Source organism: Leuresthes tenuis, unplaced genomic scaffold, assembly GCF_036924035.1.
Source record: "Leuresthes tenuis unplaced genomic scaffold, fLeuTen1.0.hap1 SCAF_6, whole genome shotgun sequence".
In the NCBI taxonomy this organism is placed as follows: Eukaryota; Metazoa; Chordata; class Actinopteri; order Atheriniformes; family Atherinopsidae; genus Leuresthes; species Leuresthes tenuis.
This window is the reverse complement of record NW_027325360.1, coordinates 8,360,334-8,382,365: the sequence shown is the minus strand read 5'-3', so window position 1 is coordinate 8,382,365 and position 22,032 is coordinate 8,360,334. Positions and strand designations below refer to the sequence as shown.

At 39.8% G+C, this 22,032-nt stretch overlaps 3 protein-coding genes across 3 annotated transcripts in view; 2 read left to right on the top strand and 1 right to left on the bottom strand.

Moving 5' to 3' along the window:
- fbxo21 (F-box protein 21) overlaps positions 1-22,032 on the top strand; it is a 286,959-nt gene that overhangs the window by 63,945 nt on the left and 200,982 nt on the right. The gene's annotated exons all lie outside the window — the stretch shown is intronic.
- On the bottom strand, positions 2,075-21,930 carry castor1 (cytosolic arginine sensor for mTORC1 subunit 1). The gene is made up of 9 exons (XM_072387434.1): positions 21,580-21,930; positions 15,424-15,494; positions 12,361-12,554; positions 11,758-11,893; positions 9,772-9,895; positions 9,031-9,147; positions 8,604-8,686; positions 7,525-7,619; positions 2,075-3,775 (listed from the first exon to the last, which is right to left on the bottom strand). Exons 1-9 carry the CDS (start codon positions 21,864-21,866, stop codon positions 3,704-3,706), a joined length of 1,179 nt encoding a protein of 392 aa, XP_072243535.1. The 5' UTR covers positions 21,867-21,930; the 3' UTR covers positions 2,075-3,703.
- hspb8 (heat shock protein b8) overlaps positions 17,211-22,032 on the top strand; it is a 480,000-nt gene continuing 475,178 nt past the window's right edge. Inside the window, exon 1 of the mRNA XM_072387436.1 lies at positions 17,211-17,224. The gene's annotated coding sequence lies outside the window, so the exon portion shown is untranslated. The remainder of the gene's footprint in view (positions 17,225-22,032) is intronic.

Sequence of the window (22,032 nt, the reverse complement as noted above, 5' to 3'; positions counted from 1 at the left end):
CTTACTAAGCAGCTGCTTAAGGACTGCTACCATCAGTGAGCTCTGAAATATACAACTTTCAGTCCATCCATCCATTTTCTATACCGTCAATCCGTTAATCGGGTAGCGGGTGGGCTGGAGCCTATCCCAGCAGTCACAACTTTCAGTCTTTGGAGTAAAATAATCAGAGGGACAGAGGGGAAGCATTTGCTCATGTCGGCCCCATACTGTCAAACATATCAGCAACACCATCACAAAGGGTGATACAGAGGCATTTACCTTTTAAAAGACTGACGTTAAAAAGAACAACATGTGTTCTTAGGTAGTTTAGGACCAATTTTGTTGCAGCTACAAAAACTGTACTTGTTGCAAAAATATCACATAAAATCTTGTACATTGTTACAGTTTATACAAACTATACATCGAGCACAGGAAGTACTATCATCCCAGCCACGCGGTGGTACTTACATATTTTTCAAGAATCTGATTTGCTTCATGTAACACCAGATCTGTAACAGACCCAAACCACTCAAATTCGTCGTCACAGAAGACATGAGTCGGCGCTGGAAGCACGGGATTTAACTGAGCCATGAGGAGTATGATGACGAGTTCTAAGAGAAAACATAAGATAGATACTTGGGACTCAAGTGCACAGTAGATTTAAAACAGAAATGTAAGACATTTCTGAAGAACATCAGCGGGATTAAATAAATAACGATACATTAATGATTCCTCTGATTATTGCTGCGAGTCACTGAGCACTGCTTGTTTGCTATACACTGGCTGAAAATGAAAAGTCTCCCATCATTGACATTGAAGGATTAATGTTAATATAGATAGGATATAGATCACATTTATTATTGGGAAGTCAATAATTTCAGCACAAAGTCTTGTTAAAAAAATAATTAAAATTATTAAATTATTAAAAAAGTAAATTTTCTATCAAATGATTTTGCATAGAGAATAAAAAGATACACACCATAGTGCCATAGAGATCCATTGCGTTCACTATTCATAGTGACAGTAGTATGTGATCCGATAAACGCAAGGTGTCATTTGGCAGTGGAGATGCCGGCAGATGTATATATATAATATGGACCTAAAGTGTACGGTCATCCGCACCCACCCACTTTGACACAATGAACAACAAAATTCCATGATGACATCTTTCAAAGCATCCTGTAATGACAGAGTACTGCTTGACGAAGAATTTTTAACAGGAGGTGTGAGTAAATTCTTTCATAACTCAGATAACATAAGATATATCTTGTCTTGTTTTTTTTTTTTTCCCTGAAGAGTCTCTTTGTTTCCTATTATCAGGGGCGGACAAAATTCACTCATACCTTGAACATCAGAGAATCAGTTTGTCAGTGTGGATTTTCTGCTTTTTGTAGGGGAAAATCAAGTCAAAATCTTTTTTTTTTTTTTTTTTCAAAACAAAATGACCATATCAGAGAACCCCGTTTGAATCGATTTAGACAATCGGTTTCTATGTCAGTGTTGTGAGGCGGATCAGTCTTACAATCACCGAATTCAAAACTGAAAACAGACTTCCACTTACCTTTCTGGCAGCAGATTTACGGACTTTGTGATCCGTCTCCTGGCATCTGGGGCCCTTCTTCTTAGTGTTGCCTCTGACGTGGACAATCATCAGCTCTGTGCACATAATAAATCAATGAGAGTAAAACAATTCAACCATTGGTTGAATTGAAGAGAAGTTTCCATGCAATTTGTTGGTTTCCTTAGCTATTGTTACAGGCTTGACTTTGAGAGCATCTTAACCACTTTAGGGGTATCACTGAGCCCGTTAACCTTCTTTGTCTTCAGACTTTTCCAGCTCTTCCTCCATTTAAAGATCAAAATGAGAGGAACAATGTTACTAAGGGAGTCCACTCATCACACACAGTTTAACCATCACATTTACTCACTTCTCATTAAAACCAGCTGAATCACAGAGGAATAAGTGACAGGGTTCCACCTGTCATGAGATAGTCAGCATTTGCTAAAGCTTGTGGCCGTGTCATGACACAGTCCTTCATTAAAGAAATTGAATCTGCTAAGGAAAAAGAAAAAGCAGCCATGGCATTTTTCAAGGTTTTATTTTTTTTATTGAATGAAGAAACACAAAAATAACAAATGTTTACAGAATGCTTCAAATTGTATAAAATATACTTGTATGAAACATCTATGCGATAGTCAAGAAATCAAAAGTTTGCTGTGCAAATAACAAAAACTAAGACGTAGTGCTGTTGACCTTGGATAACGCTCTGGTTAGAAAATGCTGACCTCTTAAAAAAGAAAGTTTTAATCTACAAGAGTCTAAACGTTTTTCTCAAAAACAAATATGAGGGAATCACTCTGAGATTAAAGTTCTCACACGCCTCGGATTCCAAGCCACACACACTTCAGTTTCACAGAAAGAAAATGGTTATTAGAAAAGTATGAAAATGAAAATAAAATAAAATAGCCTCTCTTCGGTATGGCCTTGGATTTAAAAAAAGAAAAAAAAGCGTCACTCAAACGCGCAGTTTGTGACTTGAATAATGAGACTAATGCTGGAATGGTGCTCTTTGCTTCTGCATGTGAAAAAGATTATTTACAAGCAGAAAACATACTAAACTCAATCAAATGCAAGATATTGCTGCAAGGTACGGTTCTATAAGTGGCTGAATGGTAGTTCTCTTATTTCAGGACTTCTTACATGTCTAAATGAGTAAAACTTTGAATTGACAGAAGGTGTACTTTCTTCACACCTGTGCATTACCAAACAAAGCTGGGAAGGAAAGAGTCCTTACAGGGCATCACCTTTCATTCAACCTTAATCCAAGTTGAGTCACCATCTTTTTTTTTATTGTCATCAGTTTGTAGAAATTTTAAAATAACCCCAGGAATAACTTGTAAAGTGTTTCTTTTGTCATAGCAGGGCCAGGTGCTGGCATTCATCATACCAAAACTCTCAAGATGTCAATCTTAGTTTCAAGGAGACTTTAGTGAAGAAAAATTTCAATTCATTTTGCCTTCAGTACACTTCCCTTCTACCAGAACACACAGCTGCATTCAGGTCCTCCGGTGATCAAAACAGTGCAATGACTCACTTGGTGCTGGATCACATGAATAGTCCGGGTGGCTGACGATGCAACATGTTTTATTTAAACAATGACGGAGAAACAAAAAGTAGAATGTACATTTTTTCCTCTTCTTTTTTTTCAATTGATTTGCAGCATTAGTCTCACTGTTTAAGCCCACACCGCATGCTATGACGACATTACCAGAAGACTAAATTTGGGATGCGAGGGTGTTGTGCTGTGGGCGGCAAAAAGTTGTACAATTCGACTTTGCCTCATACATCACTGATGCAGTCTATCATGTAGGTTTATGCCTGACCTGCTTGGAAATTTGAATGGGACAATGGGTTCCTTGTCTGGATGTGTGCTTAGGAGTGCACTGTGATGTGCACGTGTGCTTTTGGACCTCCGGGACTCAGCATGTCCTGCCTTGTACAGGGAAGACAAGAGGCCTCGTAGGCAAACTGTGTACACAACACAGGAAAGCGCTTCTGGTGTTAATGGCAAATTTGTCATAGTTAATACTGCTGGTGATGCAGTGCTAATCTAGGCACAGAGTTAGCCTCCTTTCCTAATAGCTTGATACCCCCGTCCAAATGGAACCGGCGCAACAGAAGACAATGAGTCCGGATCATCAAGCTCAGATCCTACTTCAGAAATCAGTTAGTGGCTGCTTCTTTCCTCTGGTGCTGGAGCATGTCCATCACGCTCACTATGTCCTCCTCAGGAACCTAAAAAAGTAGGAGAGAAACGTTAGATCACTCCTGTTAGATTCATTTTCTTTTTGAAGCAAAGGTAAATCCAACATTTGAGTGTTATTAGCTTATAAAACATAAAGCGAACACTGTAGACAACATTAACTGGAACACCTGTACAATTCTTTTGGATTTTGCGGCCACTTCATTTACAAGAATCAAGTCTCCACTCCTCTCTGCCCTAATTTCACGGCCTCTTAGCAGTTAACTTTTGATATGATAGAACTGACCACTTATTAACTTCATATTGCAAACTATATAGAGACAGCCAGTTTGTCATGCTTTCAACTAAAACTTTTTATTCACTATGTAGTGAATAAAAAATTTGCAGGTCCTATTGCAATTTATTTTAATCAAGCTGAGAATTGCTGGTGAGCAAACTACACAGCTCAGAGTTTGCAACCATTAAGTGGTCAGTGTCTGTCTCTGCCTGAGACGCACGACTCATCTCATTATCAGTAAAATATGTACAGGAACCATATTTGAAACTTATTTTGTTCAGTCTAATCCCTGCTTCAACACACCTGATTCAGATGAAATGGATCTCTTCAAAAGATTGTTAAGGTCTGCACAAGCCTGCTAATGATGCATTGAACATATCCTCCACACAAGCAATGTCTTTTTCAGGGACCTCCCTGCTTATTTCAGCAAGACCATGTCAAGCCACATTCTGTATGTGTTATGCGTGGCTTTATAGTAAGAGTGTGGGTACTAGACTGGCCTGCCTGCAGTCCAGACCTGTCTCCCATTGACAAGGTGTGGCGCATTATGAAGCGCAAAATAAGACAACGAAGACTGCTGAGCGACTGAAGTTATACGTCAACGAATTCCACCCACAAAGCTTCAGCAATTTGTGTCCTCAGTTCCTCAACGCTTATCGAGTGCTGTTAAAGGTGATGTAACACAGTGGTAAACATGCTCCTGTCCCAGCTTTTTTGGAACGTGTCGCAGGCATCCAATTCAAAATGAGTGAATATTTGCAAAAAAACAGTTTGAACATGAAATATTGTGTCTTTGTTGAGTATTTGATTGAATATAGGTTGAAAAGGATTTGCAAATAATTGTATTCTGCTTTTATTTACATTTAGACAATGTCCCAATCTCATTGGAATTGGGGTTTGTAGTAGTCAGCAGTAATGCAGCTTGCTCTTTAAATCTTTGCATGCAACATTAATGGGTTCGCCATGGCTCTGTAAACAGTTACCGACTGTTGTGTTTTGATATTTAGTGGCAAGATTAGGAATAGTTACAGCTGCATTTAGGTAGGTGGAGTGCGATTAAAAGAAATTCCGAAACCTTCAAAAGGATACATCGTTATATCCTTGCTTAAAGATCCTCCAACAAGCCTCCTCTATGCTCCGGGTGCATTTTAGGACTTGAGATATCATTTACAATATTTTGCTGTGAATGATTTCCAGATCATAAGCAGAAGGAGCAAGGATACAAGGAGGCTGACATTTCGTTTGTTTGCTGATGGGCAGGTAGCTTAAACGGAAAAAAGAGACAAAAAGTGTCAAGTATTACAGGCAAAGGAGGAGAAGCCAGTGAACTTTGTAAGATCCCTATCAGGGTCTCTTTCTTTGACCTCGAAAAAAAACAAAATCTGAAAATTAACACAGACACACCAGCTCAAACAAAAAGCTGCCTTAAGTGTCAAAATCTCTCTTCAAAAACAAAAGTAATTCTTCATTAATGCAGACTGGAGTTCCCCTAGCACTATTAAAGGGAAAATGATTCAGACCAGTTCACCTAAACATGAACCAGAGGGTAACCTCCCATCATCCCACGTTATTTCACGTGGTTGCAGGTTTTGGTAGTTTGTGCGTTCTGACTTAGGAATGTTGTCAGTTATCTTTGTTATTGCAGCTTTTTAGTCTTTTGTCACCATTTTTCTGCGTCATTCTGTTTTTACAAGAAAATATACTGCTTGATCTTGCTCAAAAATAAAAGATGTTGCACAGCGCCATGAAATGGATATTCAGATACCGAACGGTGAATCAAAAGCATGTGCTATGAATGCTGCTTTTCGGATTAAACTAAATAGGAGATTTGTATCAGAAATGTACTTCCTTTCATACTTTTTTTTCCTTTTGTAAACGCTCCCCTTTTCAAAGTTGCCATTTGGTTTTAAACCTTGCCCTTCCCCCACAATTTCCGTCTTTGGGCAAAGCAGAGATAATCTTCCCTGATTGCACCAAGCTGACTCGTTGATAAATGCAAAGAATTTCTCAGAAATGTGAAAGTCAAAATCAGCTATTGCATTACTACTCGCAGCCAGTAGCTTGTTTTTCCAAATGTAATCAAATCAATAGAAATTGTTAATATTAGACCTGTTTATTGTTGATAAGGTCTTGATGAGTGAATCCCATGACACTGACAAAGAGCAATGAGATTCTCACATGAGACTCTTTGGGATAACGTTCAGCTCAGTGACACATGAAGAACATAAGAAAGTCATTAAAAGGGAATTACGTACTCAAATCCAACACAGATAAAGGATCGACAAATTCCCATTTGCTCATCCTTCTTTCCGTTCAACTAATATGCTTATTATTCAGCCATGTATTATACACTTAATGTACAAACATGTCACACAGGATCATTGAGTTAATGCGGAATCCTTCAGAACTGGAGATCTCCACTGTCCTTATAAGGAAATGTTAAGGGTTTGACAATGATAACTGAAAACATAGCTTAAAGCAGATGTGGATCACATGTTGAAGTAGGTTGGGTGTAAATCTTAGAATGGCAGTTTGCTACAGGCCGCAGTCAGTTTAGATCCCCGACTGGATGTTTAAGGGCCCTCACCAACTTAAAAGAAAACTTTAAGGATCACGGACTTGAAAACCTGAGCGTGCAGTCATCTGAGAAGTAGAGTACATCCTCTTTCAATTCCATGTTTTACTCACCAGGACATAATAGAATCTGGTCATCTGGTTCTCACCAGGTCTTGAAGTTTGGCAATTACAACTTCAGATGAACACCAACGCATGACAGGTCATACCATTCATTAGTCATTATTCTCAAGGAAAGAGAAAGTTCAGCGTGTCGAACTACCATCAGCAGCAAGAACTTGAATTTTGGCCTACTCTTCTTTTCAATGTTGCGTGTATGCACAGCTCTCTGAAGATCCCACCAGAAAACTGAAGTCAGGTTGCGGTCTGGACTAGAACTATAACAATGCAACACCTTGATTTTTTATTTATTTTTATTATTATTATTATTATTTCCCCCAGCAATCCTGTTATAGATTTGCTGGGACCATTGTCCTGTTGCACGACCCGCCTCATCAAAGCTTTGGTTCTTAATCAGATCGCCTCTCATTGAATTCGTTGTTGACTCAATGACTGTAACATGATCAGGTGCTGTGGCTGCAAAACAAGCCCAACTCATCAGCCCTCCGTCACTGGCTTGGTTTTGGTTAAATAAATAATGATAAGTCGCATTCAGTTGTTCTGCCGACCAGATGATTCTTTATTATGTTTCAATATGTGTAAAGCTTTGCAACTTTGTGAAATTGTAACTTTACAATTGAATTTGAGTCACTTTGTGATATTCTGTGTAATTCTGTGAAGTTTCAGGGTGACTACACACCAATAAGATCAGATAAACATTTCTTGGTAATTTTTAAGATAATACAGCTGACAGAAGTTGCTTGTAATGTCAGTACACTAACAGATGTGGCTGTGGCTGCTGAGTTGGCGTCGCAGAATTGTTGGACTCACCAGAGCATGGTCGAAGCTGAAGGTACTTATGTAATAGGCAGAAATGTCACTGTCAGCGAGAGGTTGAGATATCTGGGCGACTATACCACATTCATCTGAAACAGAGGGGAAAAAAAGGGGAGAAATTAGTGTCACAACAACACCAACTGATATTAAAACAGCAGATTTGCTTTGATTGAAAGGACATTTGGCTGCATGACAACATATCGGATTTTCATCCTCACAGAAAGACTCACGTCTCAACTTCGAAAATCGTTTCCTTTCAATAATTTAAGGGGAAATAATCAAATCACATATCCCAAAAATACATTTTTGTCATGTTTAATGAAATAGTATTAGATGTCAAAGGCACTGAATGCAAGAATCAAGTGAAAACAACCAGCTGATGACAATGCATGTATGCATATTTTAAAATGAAAAGGTTGATAGAAATGGATCAATTTGAATAAATTTCCTCAACTTTATGAAAATGGTTTTATGTTTGCCTTTTTTAACCTCCATTAAATAAATAAACCACCATCAGGGGAGATGAAACACTGGGGGCCATGTTCACCACTCTGTAGCATCCGACTTCTTTTAGCATCATTCTGTTTATTTTGTTCTTGGTTCTCAATTGTCACTACAACAAAATGCATTAGAAATGCCGCCCACATCGCCACCTCATTATGAATTTACTGAGAATAATCATTTCCTTCCATGACAGTGAATGATAATGTCTTACATGGTGTGACCTCAAAAGTGCACTTTTTCCTTTCATTTTACAACTGAATGGAAGCACAACTAATCACTATTAACTAATCATTATTAGCTTATTAATGAAAAGATTTTGTTTAGATTCTGGACATATTGGGTCTTGAATTACGTGTAAAACATGAAATATTTCTGGTTAATGACTTTTAGAATCCCAGCATTTTTTTAAAATAGGTCAGAAGTAACAGTGGTTGGAGAAAGAGGGGAAGCGGCACCCAACAAAGGCCGCTTGCACTTTAAACTTTGACCTGGGACGAGTCCAATCTGCTGAGATGAGTTCTGGAGACCCGCACACCCCACAAAAAGTGTTTAAAAGTAAGCAGCCTTACCAAAACCCAGTGGCTGTCCCCCTATACGAACCATTCTCCAGAGTTCCCCGGAGGAGCTGGTAAACAGAAGATCAGCTGGAAATCTAGAGGACAAAGATAGAACTTTTATTTCAACCAGGTGCAAAAATACACCCAACAACTGCAGACATGGAGAGGGGAATGTTGTATCTTGTAGCAACCTTCAGATAAAACAAAGAAAAGCAGGAAGCTGCACCAGAGAAATATCAATCCGTAGAAAGGAAACCAATAAAGTGCTGCATTCACAACCTCCAAAGCAGCTTTCGCTGCATTTGGCGTCAGAGAGGAAACTGTCAAGTGGATGCTGCCTGTTTAACTGTTTGTGCCACATTTATTTTAGATCGTGCAATATACGGTCCTAATCAATAAGGTTGGAGGGGTATTTGCAAAAGAAATGCAGAATCCTCACTGTCTCTGAGCCTCAGTGTCCATCACCAACGAAATGTATCCATCGATGAGAGAGAAGGAGAAGAACTTGATGCAGTCCAAGTCTTTGCTTGGAGACGACTGGGTGTCTTCTTTAGGACTGATAAGAAAGACACATTCAGCATCACAGCATTGACACGAAGCAGAACAATTTGTTCTACAAGAGTGATGTAACTTTTATTACAACACGCAGAGTCAGTTGCACAATAATAATAATTATTATTATCTTAATAATCTGAAATCAGGCAAAAACTGATCGTCATAAAGAAAATAGTTTTTTTCTTTATTCTCACTAATCACAGAAAAAATGATTAAGCATTTTTCTAGTAACTTCTAGTTACAAACATTCTCTCTCTTTTTTTTTTTAATAGACTGAACATAAATAGTAAAAACCATGGTCATGTTTTTCTCAGTCCTAGCAAATGCTCATTCTTACAGTAATGCACATTAAAAGCAACCTACACCACTCAAAGCAAAACAATTATTTTTTTCCCCAAACACATTTGAAAATGAATGTGCAAAATACCCAAAGACAGAAATAGAAATAAAAGAAATGACAAAATAAAATAACAGAGACATAAAAACGGTGTAACTGAACAAAAAACATTATCTAAAAAATATATACATATGACAAATTTTGTTCTCTACTGTTTACTTATGATCACGTGCTGCCATCTTGTGCCTCAGATAGGTACTGCAATGGTGTGAACAAAGAGCATCTGACCTGCTGGAATAAAAGAGGACGTCAATGAGCGTGATGGCGATGGATGGCAGCGTGTCCGGGTCCAGAGACATGACACAGAACTGGTTCTGGGGGATCAGCACCGGGTGGACAGTGGGTTGGATGGCTGGAGGAACACAGACAAGGATTGGTTTGTCAGAAGAAAACCACAAACGGTGACAACTGTGTACAATATATGCTTTAGAGTTAGATTTCCTTCTTTTTCCAGGTGGCTATGGAGTAGTCAATGAGAAAAAAGTGATTCTAATTAAGCTCTTCCCAACATTTAGGGAGGAATCCCAATTTTCCATATTAGTGTCTGTGATGCATTCAAAAATAATCGTACATGATCACATTTTCTCGCAATTTCCAGCCCAATTTTCCACTTTGAAAGCATCAAATAGAAAGTTTGCCTCCATACTTTGATAGAACATACATTTTGAAATGCTATAAATATCACTGGATCAAAACAAATAAACATCTTCAAAAGTTCTGCTTCTTATCAATCAATATCAATTTAATCAAATTTAACCTGAATCCTAAATCAAGGGGCACTAAGTGGTGTTTTACTATATTCCTCCACCTGCATCCACTCATCTACTCGATTCTAAGATGATGACATCACGTGGGCCTCTCACAGATACAAAGATATGAACAAGTGTAAAAGACTGGACACATTTTCAGCATGTCCTGACCTCACTGTACGGCACGTTCTGTACTTTAAGGCGGTGTTGAAAATTTATTCCTGTAAATGACACAGCAAGCTAAGTGCAGTTAGATTGTTTCTTTAAGTTTGCAGCCTAAAGCAGCGCCCAGTCTGCCTGCATGGTTTCATTACCCATGTCAGTATACAATGACGCTCTTCCTAAACAGAGCAACAAAGCCAGCACATCGACTCTGCACGTGATAAACACCAAACAAGACAAAATACATGAAAATATTAAGCGGCAAATAAAGCCACACGGAACATACAGGAAACAAAAGAGGATCAGTGTTGATCATATAAAACTTATATGATTAGCATTGTCTGGATTTGTCAAACAGGAAGATGTGGTTGTCTTGGCTTCATTGTTAAGTGTGTATGGAACCAGACAACATACTCGTGATCCTGTAGGCATTAAGAATTTAGCAGGAGGGAAAAGGTGGAGTCAGTGTGGTGGGTTTTTCCGTACCTCATCTGAGGGGACGCTTACTGTCACAGACTTAGAAAACCTTTACTCTTTAATCATTCTGTTACTGAATGAAAATCATACAACAATATTTTTTATTCTCTTTTTTATTTTTTATTCAAAACTTATTTCACATTTTAAAAGACCGCAAACAGCCGCTGGAGTTGGTTCCAAAGTGTTGGGTAAAAGTTAACCAACCTGCTAATTTTGTTAGCGAGCAAACCGAATCATTTAACAGCCGCAGATTTAACGGCTCAAACATGCTGCGGCGTGATTCAATTAACTTCTGTACTAGCAAGGCTGGCCTATTCATGTACTATTTGGCTAAAACAATGTGCACAGTACATGCACAGCTAAACAAAAGAGAAGATATGAAGCTCCGTGTTATGGTGCAACTCTAAACAACTCCAAACTTGTCCTTCACATGACAGTTATTGATAAAAACAAAGCAAAATGATGTTTCAGGCAACTAAAATGTGTCGCAGCCGGTCATTTAAAAAAAAAAAAAAAAGTCTAAACACAGAAGGCGTCGAATAATCTTTTTAAAAATTGTTTGGTTTGAGTTGTTTACATAATAGAACAGGATACTGAAAGTTTCACACATTTTACACAATTGTAGAGCAGAATGGCCTCCTCTTAAGAAGAAATACAATCACACCCATGTCATTTAAAACTTTATATTAGTTGCTGTGCACAGCATTTTGGTTTATATGTTGGTGAATGAATAAAGATACACGCTCTTATCTCAACTCCCTGCTCTGAGAGGAACCTGTGACCGAGCGCTAAGAGAATGCACACTGAACAGGATCGTGACTTGCACCTTCTTTGCCGTTCTTTTGGAGGCCGTTGGAAACATCCTGACAGCACACAGGGACCGACTCGCCTTCCACCTCCCTGTAAATGTTGAACTCCTCCTCCAGAGTGCTGATGACCACAGACAGATCTTTCTCTCTCACCTGCACAACACAAATGTGGAACTTAAATATCAAAAGGTAACATTTTAGAGCTCTGGGAACTATATCTGAACTCTAAAAGAAAACTTCTAGTTCAGCCAGCCTGTCAACCATTAATATACTTGCTGACACGAGTGTCTGTCAAGTTGTTATGCATTTTTGCCCACTTCACATAATACATAAACGAATGTTTCACCATTCTCAGATCTGCTGAGAATTAAGTGCTTCGCAGCAAAATTGGTGAGTGAACAAAATGCACACATCGAGTTTCTTTTGTCGGGCAGAGATGAAAGGCTTCATTGCACTGTTACAGTGTTAATTAAATAGTTTGAAATGATATACTGAATAGCTTTGAGTGCTTTAGTCAGTATGACAGAACGTATGGAAAAACTGATTGGGCTGGAGTGGATAAGAGTGTAGGAGAAAATGTTTTTAAAAAGTGCCAATGTTTTCAGTCGGGTGGCACCCACCAGGATGAAGTCTGTCTGATAAGTTGAGAGCATGAAGACAGAGACGTGCTGCTGGGCAAGGGGGGCGATCACCGACTTGGCAATCTTGGTCACACCAACGGCCTGCGAGCTGCTTGAGATGTTGCCGTTGGAGACCACGTTGAGTGGCAGCCAGATGGAGCTCTCAACCTGAAGGTGTTCTGAGGGCTGCAGCTCTGAGTGACATCAAAGGAGAAAAGTTGGTCAGCGAGTCTGACCACAGAATCAATTTTTGTTGTAGTCGTTATGCTCATATCTAACAATAGTTTTGCATACCGATCAGAAACTGTAAAAAATATCAATGTAGCACCCCTGTCCCAAAAATTAAGCTGAAGGAGCAGAGTCTTAAACCTGCATTCTATGTTATGGCCAGCAGGTGGCGACTCATGTGGTCACAAAAAATCATAATCTATATATACACCCAGTGATGGACTGGCGCCCTGTCCAGGGTGTACCCTGCCTCTCGCCCGATGACCCAACTGAAGGATTAAGTGGGTATAGAAAATGGATGGATGGATCTCTATATGCATTTACTCTATATACCATTATTTTATAAGGCTGTATCTACTACAATGTAATTGACAAGTCTTATTTAATTGTAGTGAGTGGATTCCACTGTTGTCAGTGAGATGCATCACTTGCTTGTGACAAGACGCCAAGATGGCCCAAATTCTGAAGTAGTAGGTTCGTAATGAGACTCCCAAACCAGTGGATGACGTCACGGCAGCTACATCCGTCTATGAGATGTAACTGATCCTTTTGATGTTTTATTAACTTCTGAAGTTGCTGCATAGTGTCATCTGTGGCTAAAGAGGACCTTTCTGAAGTCTGAGCAATGTTATTAGGATCAAGATAAAAGCGCTTAAAAGGGCAAGAAAGACTATGAAATATGCTACTGAGCTCCAATATGTGATATGTTACATGAAGTGCTTCTAGTTGAGCCAGAGAAAAGGCTTTTTAAAAAGTCACAGTATATCAGCCTTTCCCCAACCATTTTTACATTCATTTTCCAATCTGTTCAACCTGTTTGGACACGCAGTACTGAAAAACTAAAACGCATCTTTACTTCTAAGTCCTAAATGTTCGCAAAATGACAGGTTACAAGGTAAATTTATCTCGTCCATTTACGATCCAAAAAAAGCTATTTTTAAAAAATAAACCACTTGTGTATCATAATGGAGCGCCTGACACACTATTAAGAAAACAAATGGATGTTCCAGTAAGTGGAGCTCAAGCTGCAGATAGAAATCTTCCAAAATCGTGTGATGATGACTTCAGTAGCTCGGGTTCATTGGAAACTGGTAAACATTCGGGGATTGAAAAATACAGTCACCGTTTCAAAGACCACTATGAGTATTCTTATCAAAATAACAGGGTTGCAAATGAACACACATGTCCTCCAAAATCAAACAGAAGGCGTTAAAACTATTTTCGGTCAGGGGAGACCTTCTTGGAAGAAAGCACATCACTCCCCAAATGCACTAAATCTGGAACAGCGAAGAACAGCTGCAGAGATGTGCTAAAACAACACACTTTGAGTGTGACAAATGTACTAAAATGCAAAAAGAACTGTCATGCAACCATTATTTCAACAGCCACTACAATAAGAACTTATTTAAGGGTTTAACGGTGGTATCCTATGTTTTTATATTACCAATATTCAGCCTTCTTGAGGCTCTAAACTACTCGAGGCAACTTTAAGTAACTACTTCCTGTTGTTGCTGTTAATATAATGTAGAGACTTCCTCTCTCCCGACTGCAGTCTCTTTCTTTGCCTCCTTTGCCATACAGACCTAAAACACCTCTGCTATTTATACTGCAAAGTGCCACAAGCGTGTATTACTCCCGGGAGAGGTCAACACCACCAAAAGAAGGAAGGATATAAAGTGAAACTTTATACCATTACATATATTCTCTCGCATACTTTAAGTAGGTGGAAGGGAGGAGTCAAAGTTCAAACAGGGTCACCCCTCAGGCTGTACTAGCTTAAATATAACAAAGCTCTGGAGATATATATTTGTAGAAAACCCTTGAAACATGTCTTTTCATGAAGGGAGCCAGAAGCTGAAATGAAAAGATTTGGAGAACTCCTCACATAGAGCTAGAGAAGACAAAAAACTTTTATCTTTGATCAATACCATGTCCTTCATAAAGTAAAATACTTTTAGAACAGAGAGCACCACTGAATACTCTGGGAGAAAACTGCCATTCATTTCATGAGATGCATCTGCCTTTTTAAGTTCGGAAAACCTTCAGAGGCGGCACAAATTTGGTCATTTGTTTAGTGAGAAGAATATTAATGAGACATGTGTATGAATACTCCTCTTTTTCTCCTTCAAAAAGGGCCTTGGTTATGGATGGCATAATTTGTCACAGACAGCCCCTTGTGGCTTCACTCTAAACCAGCTTTCGCCACTTAAAATAGACACTCAGAAGGAGAAAAAAGGAGCCAGAGTAGCAGAACGCCCGTAGGCAAAACAGGCCTTTAACATCTGCATCTGTGCAAAGGATGGGGCAAAAGTCTCAAAAGTGACAAAACACTGGGAGAAGGCTTAAAGCAGAACTTCATAATAAAGTCCAGTCTGCCACTGGTTCAATATTCAATATTCCTTCAAAAACCTATAAGAAATGTTGTGGGATAGATTTTCTACCCAACCAGGAAACCAATATTGGCTGAGACTGGGTTTCTGCTAAACTTTTATAGTTACATTTTTTAATAGCGTAAACTAAAACCAGAGGCCTAAAAACAAACACACATACAATGGATATCTATCAAAAACCTTTTAAAGAAATCACTCTTTGTTTAGCATGTTTAAATCTAAACTGTCAGGAGCTTCCCTAAATTTTAGCGCTCATCTTGCATAACTGTATACCAACTAAATGTTACATAAATAGTACTTTAATACTTGATTTTCTGCTGGAACACTACAAAGATGAATAGAAAAGTGTACACAAACTGGTTACAGCACATAGTATACCACTTGGTACTTAAGTGTGTGAAGGAATCACAGTGATGAATGATGTACGTGCACAAGAGTGTTTTACCTTTGAATCCTTCCTCGTCGAGGACGACTGTGTAGTTCTCAGGTGTTTCTGTCAGGCTAAAAAACTTACATCTGAAACAGGAGAAGGAATAAAAAAATGAGAGACGCGTGAATACATGAAAAGATAGGAGAAAAGGAGCAAAATAACTGTTATCCACTTGCAACCAACAAACGGCTGATCAAATTCTTAAATGCATATCAGGTAGAGGATTGTATGTCAGTTAGTATGTACACGCCAAAAGCTCAACACCATGCCTGCATAGTAACTGAATGTTGTCTGTGAAAAGCTGAAAAAAGGGCAGCAGGGGGAGTAAGAAGCAAAAGTTAAAATAAGAAGGAATTTAGCATGGTATAAGAAAACAGAAAAGAGCAGTGCACATACATTTTCATGCATTACATATGGTGGTACTGCAAAATGAGCGTCTGAATGGGATAAATCTGTCCTGTTCAAAAGACATCTCCAACAAACATAAACCCAAAGGCAGCAGGACTTGAAAGTAAATCATAAGGTGAATTGTGCGTGACTCATCAGCTTAACTGGCCTGTCCAGATTTAGGCTACTCCCCTCGAGCTTTAAATATGCTCTTGGTTCAAAGTGCAGTGACCCACAAAGTTTAATCTGGAGCAACCTTTTAACTTCATGGAGTATACGTATATATTCCAGAATGGTGCCACCCTAGAGGCAGACAGCCTGCTGCAGTAGCTCTGGACATTACTGTATCTTCTTGAGATTTTCTAATGAGCTTTTATTGTGAAAACACAGATCACTGAAGCATTTTTCTGTGCTGGTTTGGATGCTGTGCAGCTACAAGGACTTCTGCCGGTAGCTCTGGCAATTTTTCACATCCATTATGATGCATAACCATGGCAACAGAAAGTTGTTAACCTGTGAGAGCAGCTCACTGAGCTTTCCAAAGCCCAAGTAATGCCTGGAATAAGACTTCAAATCAGGATGAGTTAAAGAGGAGACATCCTGCAGAGCAGGAATAAATGAAGAAAAAGGGGAATGAGGGTTAAACCATTTCTTCCCTTGATCATCATGGGAAGTGTGAGATCTCCAGCAGATAAAATGGACAACCTTGGAACCCAGATGAGGAAAAAGCAAAAATCCTGGACAAGTCATTGAGAAGGGGCATCTCTGTACCCCAGATGTTGAATTGTTGGTGTGAGTTACGGTCCATGTTGTCTACTGAGAGAGATCACCTGTGTTGCCTTCCAATGCTGTATGTGTACTCATCACGCTACATATGAACAACACCACAACCCACTGATGGCGACCTCTGAAGATTTTTTATCATGCCTTTATCTGCTACACTGTCTGAATGTTTCTCAGCTCATTTATATTCAATTTTGTTATCTATCGATAGCAGTAGCATATCTTTAATAATAACAAAACACTGCAGCAATATAATTTCCCTTTGGGGATCAGTAAAGTATCATTGCATTGATCTGAATATAGGTGAATGCTCAGAGTAAATATGACAAGGGCAGTAATGTGTTCTCCCTACACCACCAAACCTGCTCATGAACAGCTCGAAGAACAGAACGCACAGCCCAAAGTGTTGTCCTAACCCCTCCATCAAATCATAATTAGCTAATAAAGGATCTCTGGTACATGCAGGAGGAGGCTGCACCTGCCATCCCACAACATGCAAAAGTTTAAAATACCAGCACCAGACCCCATGAGACACTGTCCAAGGATCGGAGCCGTTTTAGCAGGACAAAGCAGACCCAAACGATACCTAATATTGTAGCACACTGGTGTGTGGTCGATACAGTTTGGACCTTGGTCCTTGACTTTAGTTTTCACAGATGACTACCAATAGACTTATGGGGACAATACAAAATACTATTTGCAAGGCTTGCAGAAACAGTATTATTTATATATTTCCCTCAAACGGAAGTTCTGCATTTTCCTGTTTCATTACATTTCACAGAAGACTCTACTTCCTCCAGCTCTACCCATCAGTCAGCTCAGGCTATTAGAGCAGAAGCCTGAGCGAAACACTCCAACTCCTGACTCAACAAAAAAGTAATCCCTGCTATAAAATGAGACAATCGCACCACTAAGAGACACAGAGTGAAAACACTGTAGAACTAACTGCCAGTTGCACTGTCAAGCTCAGCCAACCCATTGTGTTATAACACCCCTCTGGTTTCCTGCTGAACTTTCACCTTCCTCCGCTTGCAGTTTCCTGCAGATACAAAATGTTAAACAGCAATCATCGTGCAGTAACCATCGCTGGTATGACTTTGTACAGGAAAGCGAAGGCTGTGGCAGCAAAGCAACCTGAGGGACACCCATCTGTGAAACTACGGTGCATGTTTGGTTTCCTGCTTGTGAGGCACAGATAAATTTGACTTTCCTTCACTACATACATACATACCTGGAGAGATTGTGATGTGTATTGTTGCACAATTGAAATAAAAATATCCTTCCCATTACTGTTTTGAAAAGAGACACGCATCCCTTTTTAAACTCAATAAACCAAATCTATTTTCCTGCTTGACAAATAAAGAGGTTGGGGAATCCTCCAACTGTCACCGAACAGCAAAAAAATCCACTACAGCTGCATTGAACTTAAAAATGTAGAGCTTGCTTAACATGTTATCTGACTTTGGAACTCGAATAGGTTTAGACAGATGACAGCGTGGGCTAAATTGAGAGGTGACCGAAAATTTAAAGTTAGGGGTCACTGAGCTCATCTTTAAATAGACTCTCCTTTAACTATTTTTTTTTTGGTTTAGAAGTTCAAACTCAAGCTGTCCATGAAGTAAAAAGCCGTTTTCACGCCATGATTTAGACTCAGTTTCCTTATCTCCGAAACAATTCACAGTCCTCCCACTCCATACTGTAAAGAAAGTCACAATAACTGAGATGTTTTAACCTTTTATGGGCTTAATAAACAGCAGACTAATCAAACGTGCTTCTCGTGGCAACGTCAACAACGTGGCATATACATCCCTTTCTTTTTAAGTTACTCGATTTTTAAATTGTATGGCCTTTCATATCTCCCCAACTTCCTCTTTTTAATGGCCTTCAGTACTGTCTATCTAATGTCACTTACTGTTGAAAGACGAAACAGCCTCCTTATTCTCAAAGACACAACATGTTTACATAAATAGTCAATTCAAGGTACGACTGGGCCACTTAATTGGACTTGGCCCCTCTCTGTTTGTTAGAACAGGACTTTTATTCTGGTAGACCCATTACATCACAGGCTAAAACAACTGACAAACAGTTTCGTTGGTGCAAATTGGTACCCTGTCAAATAGTTAGTTGGACAGCTTTAAAGCTCTGTACATTTCATATGTGCTGCACACTTTGGTTTCTTCTTCTGAATACTGGCTTCTCTCCTTCATCAAAGCTGTATGTTCACAGTGCCTAGGCCACTAACATGTTTACATGCATCTTAAAAGTCTGGTTTCAGTCAAAGCAACACAACACAAGAGTTATAAAGGGGCTTTGTCTCCAAGCATTTGGCAAGTTGTGATCAATTACACGGTTAATAACAAAAGTTGATTTTTCTCATTTATATTTCTATGCTACTGCTTTTTCTAAAAAAGGTCGGGACAGTTTTGTAAGAATGATCATGTACAAATATACTAGTCAAATCAATTGTGAAATTTCCAGTATTTCTTGTATATATCTATATATAGATATATAAACATATATAAAACAGAGAATAAATATTCCAGTGACACTTTTTACCAGAGTTGCGCGGCCATAACATTTGCACAGAACTCTGTGATCTACTGCCTTTGTGCCATCGCTGTTGGTAATGGGCTGGAGAACAAGTTCCTTCTTCTAAAGTGGGAAGGAAAATAACCAGAACAGACGAGGAAGCAACAGGTAGCGAGGGAGCAGCCAAGTGGGGTAGATGGAAACCAAGCACACAAGACTCTGGACTTTGATCCAGCTGCACAAAACAACCGGGTCGCAGCGGCAGTTAAGCTGCTGGTGGTGGTGGTGGCGGGTGGGTTGGGGTGCAACTGATGTTCCAGCTGAGAAAACATGATAAGAAAACTGATGCAAAGTGTATGGAATGAGCCTCAATCTACCTCAGACTCATCAGAGGACGGCCAAGTTTGACGCTACCTTCACAACTTTAACATAAAGTTAAAAAAAGTATTAAAAAAAAAACAAACAAAAAAAAACAGTTGAGCGAGAGCCCCAATCTTCAAGATCACTGAAGCAGACAAGTGGAAAACTCCCAAATGGGTCGGCTCAGCTGAGGTATTGTTCCAGCCCATGCTCTTGTTAGTGAACCACCAAAGACAAGAAAGGAGAACTGTATGGAGCCTGCAGGGCTACATCCACAATGTAGAAAGACAAACATGCTGGCCTGACACTGGCCTTTGATGATTACCGCAACCATAAAGTCTGAACAGCAACTACAGACAATGCCAGGCAACAAACTAAATTTACAGATGCAAATGCATGCGATTGGATTATTTTCTTCCTTAGGTGTTTACAAGCTAGTACGACTGTGTAAGGCTGATGCAGACCTGCAAAAACAAACTTAATCAAAAGTCTTCACTTTGGAGAGCTGTTATCATATCTTCAAAATGAGACTGACACTGAACAGTGTGGTGAATGGCAAATGCTGCACACCGTCATGATAAAGCCGATGTCTTTAGACAAGTTAAAGATATTCGTCTGACTTCTTCTATTGTCCATCTGTGCCAAAACTCCAGTTGTAGCGATAGTTGAAGGAAAAATCTTCCGTCTCAAACTGTAAAACCAGTGCTGCTGCAAGTGGTCGGCTCATTAAAATTCTTCTCAGAACTGCTGTCACATCACTGTGTGCAAGGAGTTGTTCTTTAATGAATAGCAGAGGCCTGAAAGAGGGAGATGGCTAAAACTATGTGGGACAGTCAGGCATGTTTCTGCTCCCGGATTGTTTTAAGCTGCAGTAAACTCGGTGTTATCCACCACTCCTTTATGAATCACCTTAGTTTGAGTCAGGAAAAAAATCCAACTACAGAAAAAAAGAACAGGAAAAACAAGGCAAAACACAGTGCAGAATGATGATGTAACTGTAAGCATGAACAACAACTCAATAGCAAAAAACAGACAGGCCTGTCAATGTAAGGAAGTGAGGCCTGCATGCTCTTTCTGGTTGGTTCTGGGCAAAGCCAGTTACGTTTGCCCAGTACCTTCCAGACACAATTCCCAGCAACTATATGAAAGAATGCCTACTGAAATGGAGGTTTACAGGGTGGTGCAAGTCCCCCTGACAGTTATAAATTTGTAACTGTTTGGTGCGAAACTATGAGGGGAAACAAGCACCGACAGACAGAGCCAACAAGGCCTGAGTAGATACAGTATGAGCCGTCGGACCGAGGAAGACATGATTTTAATCACTTCTCAGTGTCAGGTGTCACATACTGTATACCCAGAAAACTGTGAAGGTTGGGGTTTCTCCTGCTTTCTAGTAAAATGTTAAAAGGCTGTTGTAGCTAATACAAATTGCAGGGCCATGATGATAAAGTCCCTCAGGATGGCAAAACAGCTTAACATCAGACACCATAAAGGCGGTGAGAGAAGGATAATCATCCCTTAGGTCTGCTGACATTCTTTGATGCTCCACACCAGAGCAGTAGTTGAGCCATTGTCTGGCCTCTGCCATGGTTGTCTGAGGACAGCTGTTAGGCTCCTCTTCCAGCCTGCATGGGTAGGGCAGCCACAAGTGTAAACAATGACATTAAAATAATAAGATGCTTCTGGGTCAACTGAGACTGATACTCATGCCAACATAAGATGGACAAAACGTGTAAACTGGGTGCAGGTTTTAAGTGAAGTTTCAAGTTTGTCCGAGAGAGCCACTGCAGTGTTTTTTAAGCCCCCAGTGGGCATTCATGTAGATATTTTACTGAACTGCAAAATAACGGCACGCTAACATGTGTTGGTTTAAGTCCTTGATGAAATACGGCAGGTTTCCGTGCAAATTTAACCCATTTCCCATGTTACGGAGTCAGAAAAGGTACTGTAACAACGACATGCATTGCAGTTCACCATTCACGGGGGTAGAGCAAGGCATGTACTGACAAACAACCCAACAACAGACTCAGTAACCCAGTGAGTGAGGAGCCGCTGTGCCATTTATCCGTACAGGATTACCAGACTGATTCACAAGGGGATGAGTCTTCTTACCGTGTCCTGTTCCGGAGAAATATCAGTTTTATCAAAGGGTGAGTAAAATTCACCAGCCCATTCTTGGATATGCTGGTGACCCGCAGCCTGTGGTCCAGTATGTGCAAGTCCATATTCTTGCTAGCGAGCAATATCTCTCCCCTCGTCTGTTTGAGCACGCGGCAGACACAACGCCTTCCTAGCTGAGTGCAACCATTTAATGTTAAACACAGGCTTGGGTGAGGAGCATTACTGACAACTGTAAACCCCACGTCCTGCTGTGTTCGTCTCATTAAACGAAAAAACATTCGATGTAATCGTATTCCAGCTCTGTTGAACTACTGTATATTCAAACAAATAGGACAGCCCCACATTGACACGCCCCCTCGTCTTAAAGCTACAGGCTGCTGTAAATGTCTCGCGTCTCACACGTGAAGTTTGAAGTGGCGGGAAGTAACGTGAATTCCGATCGAA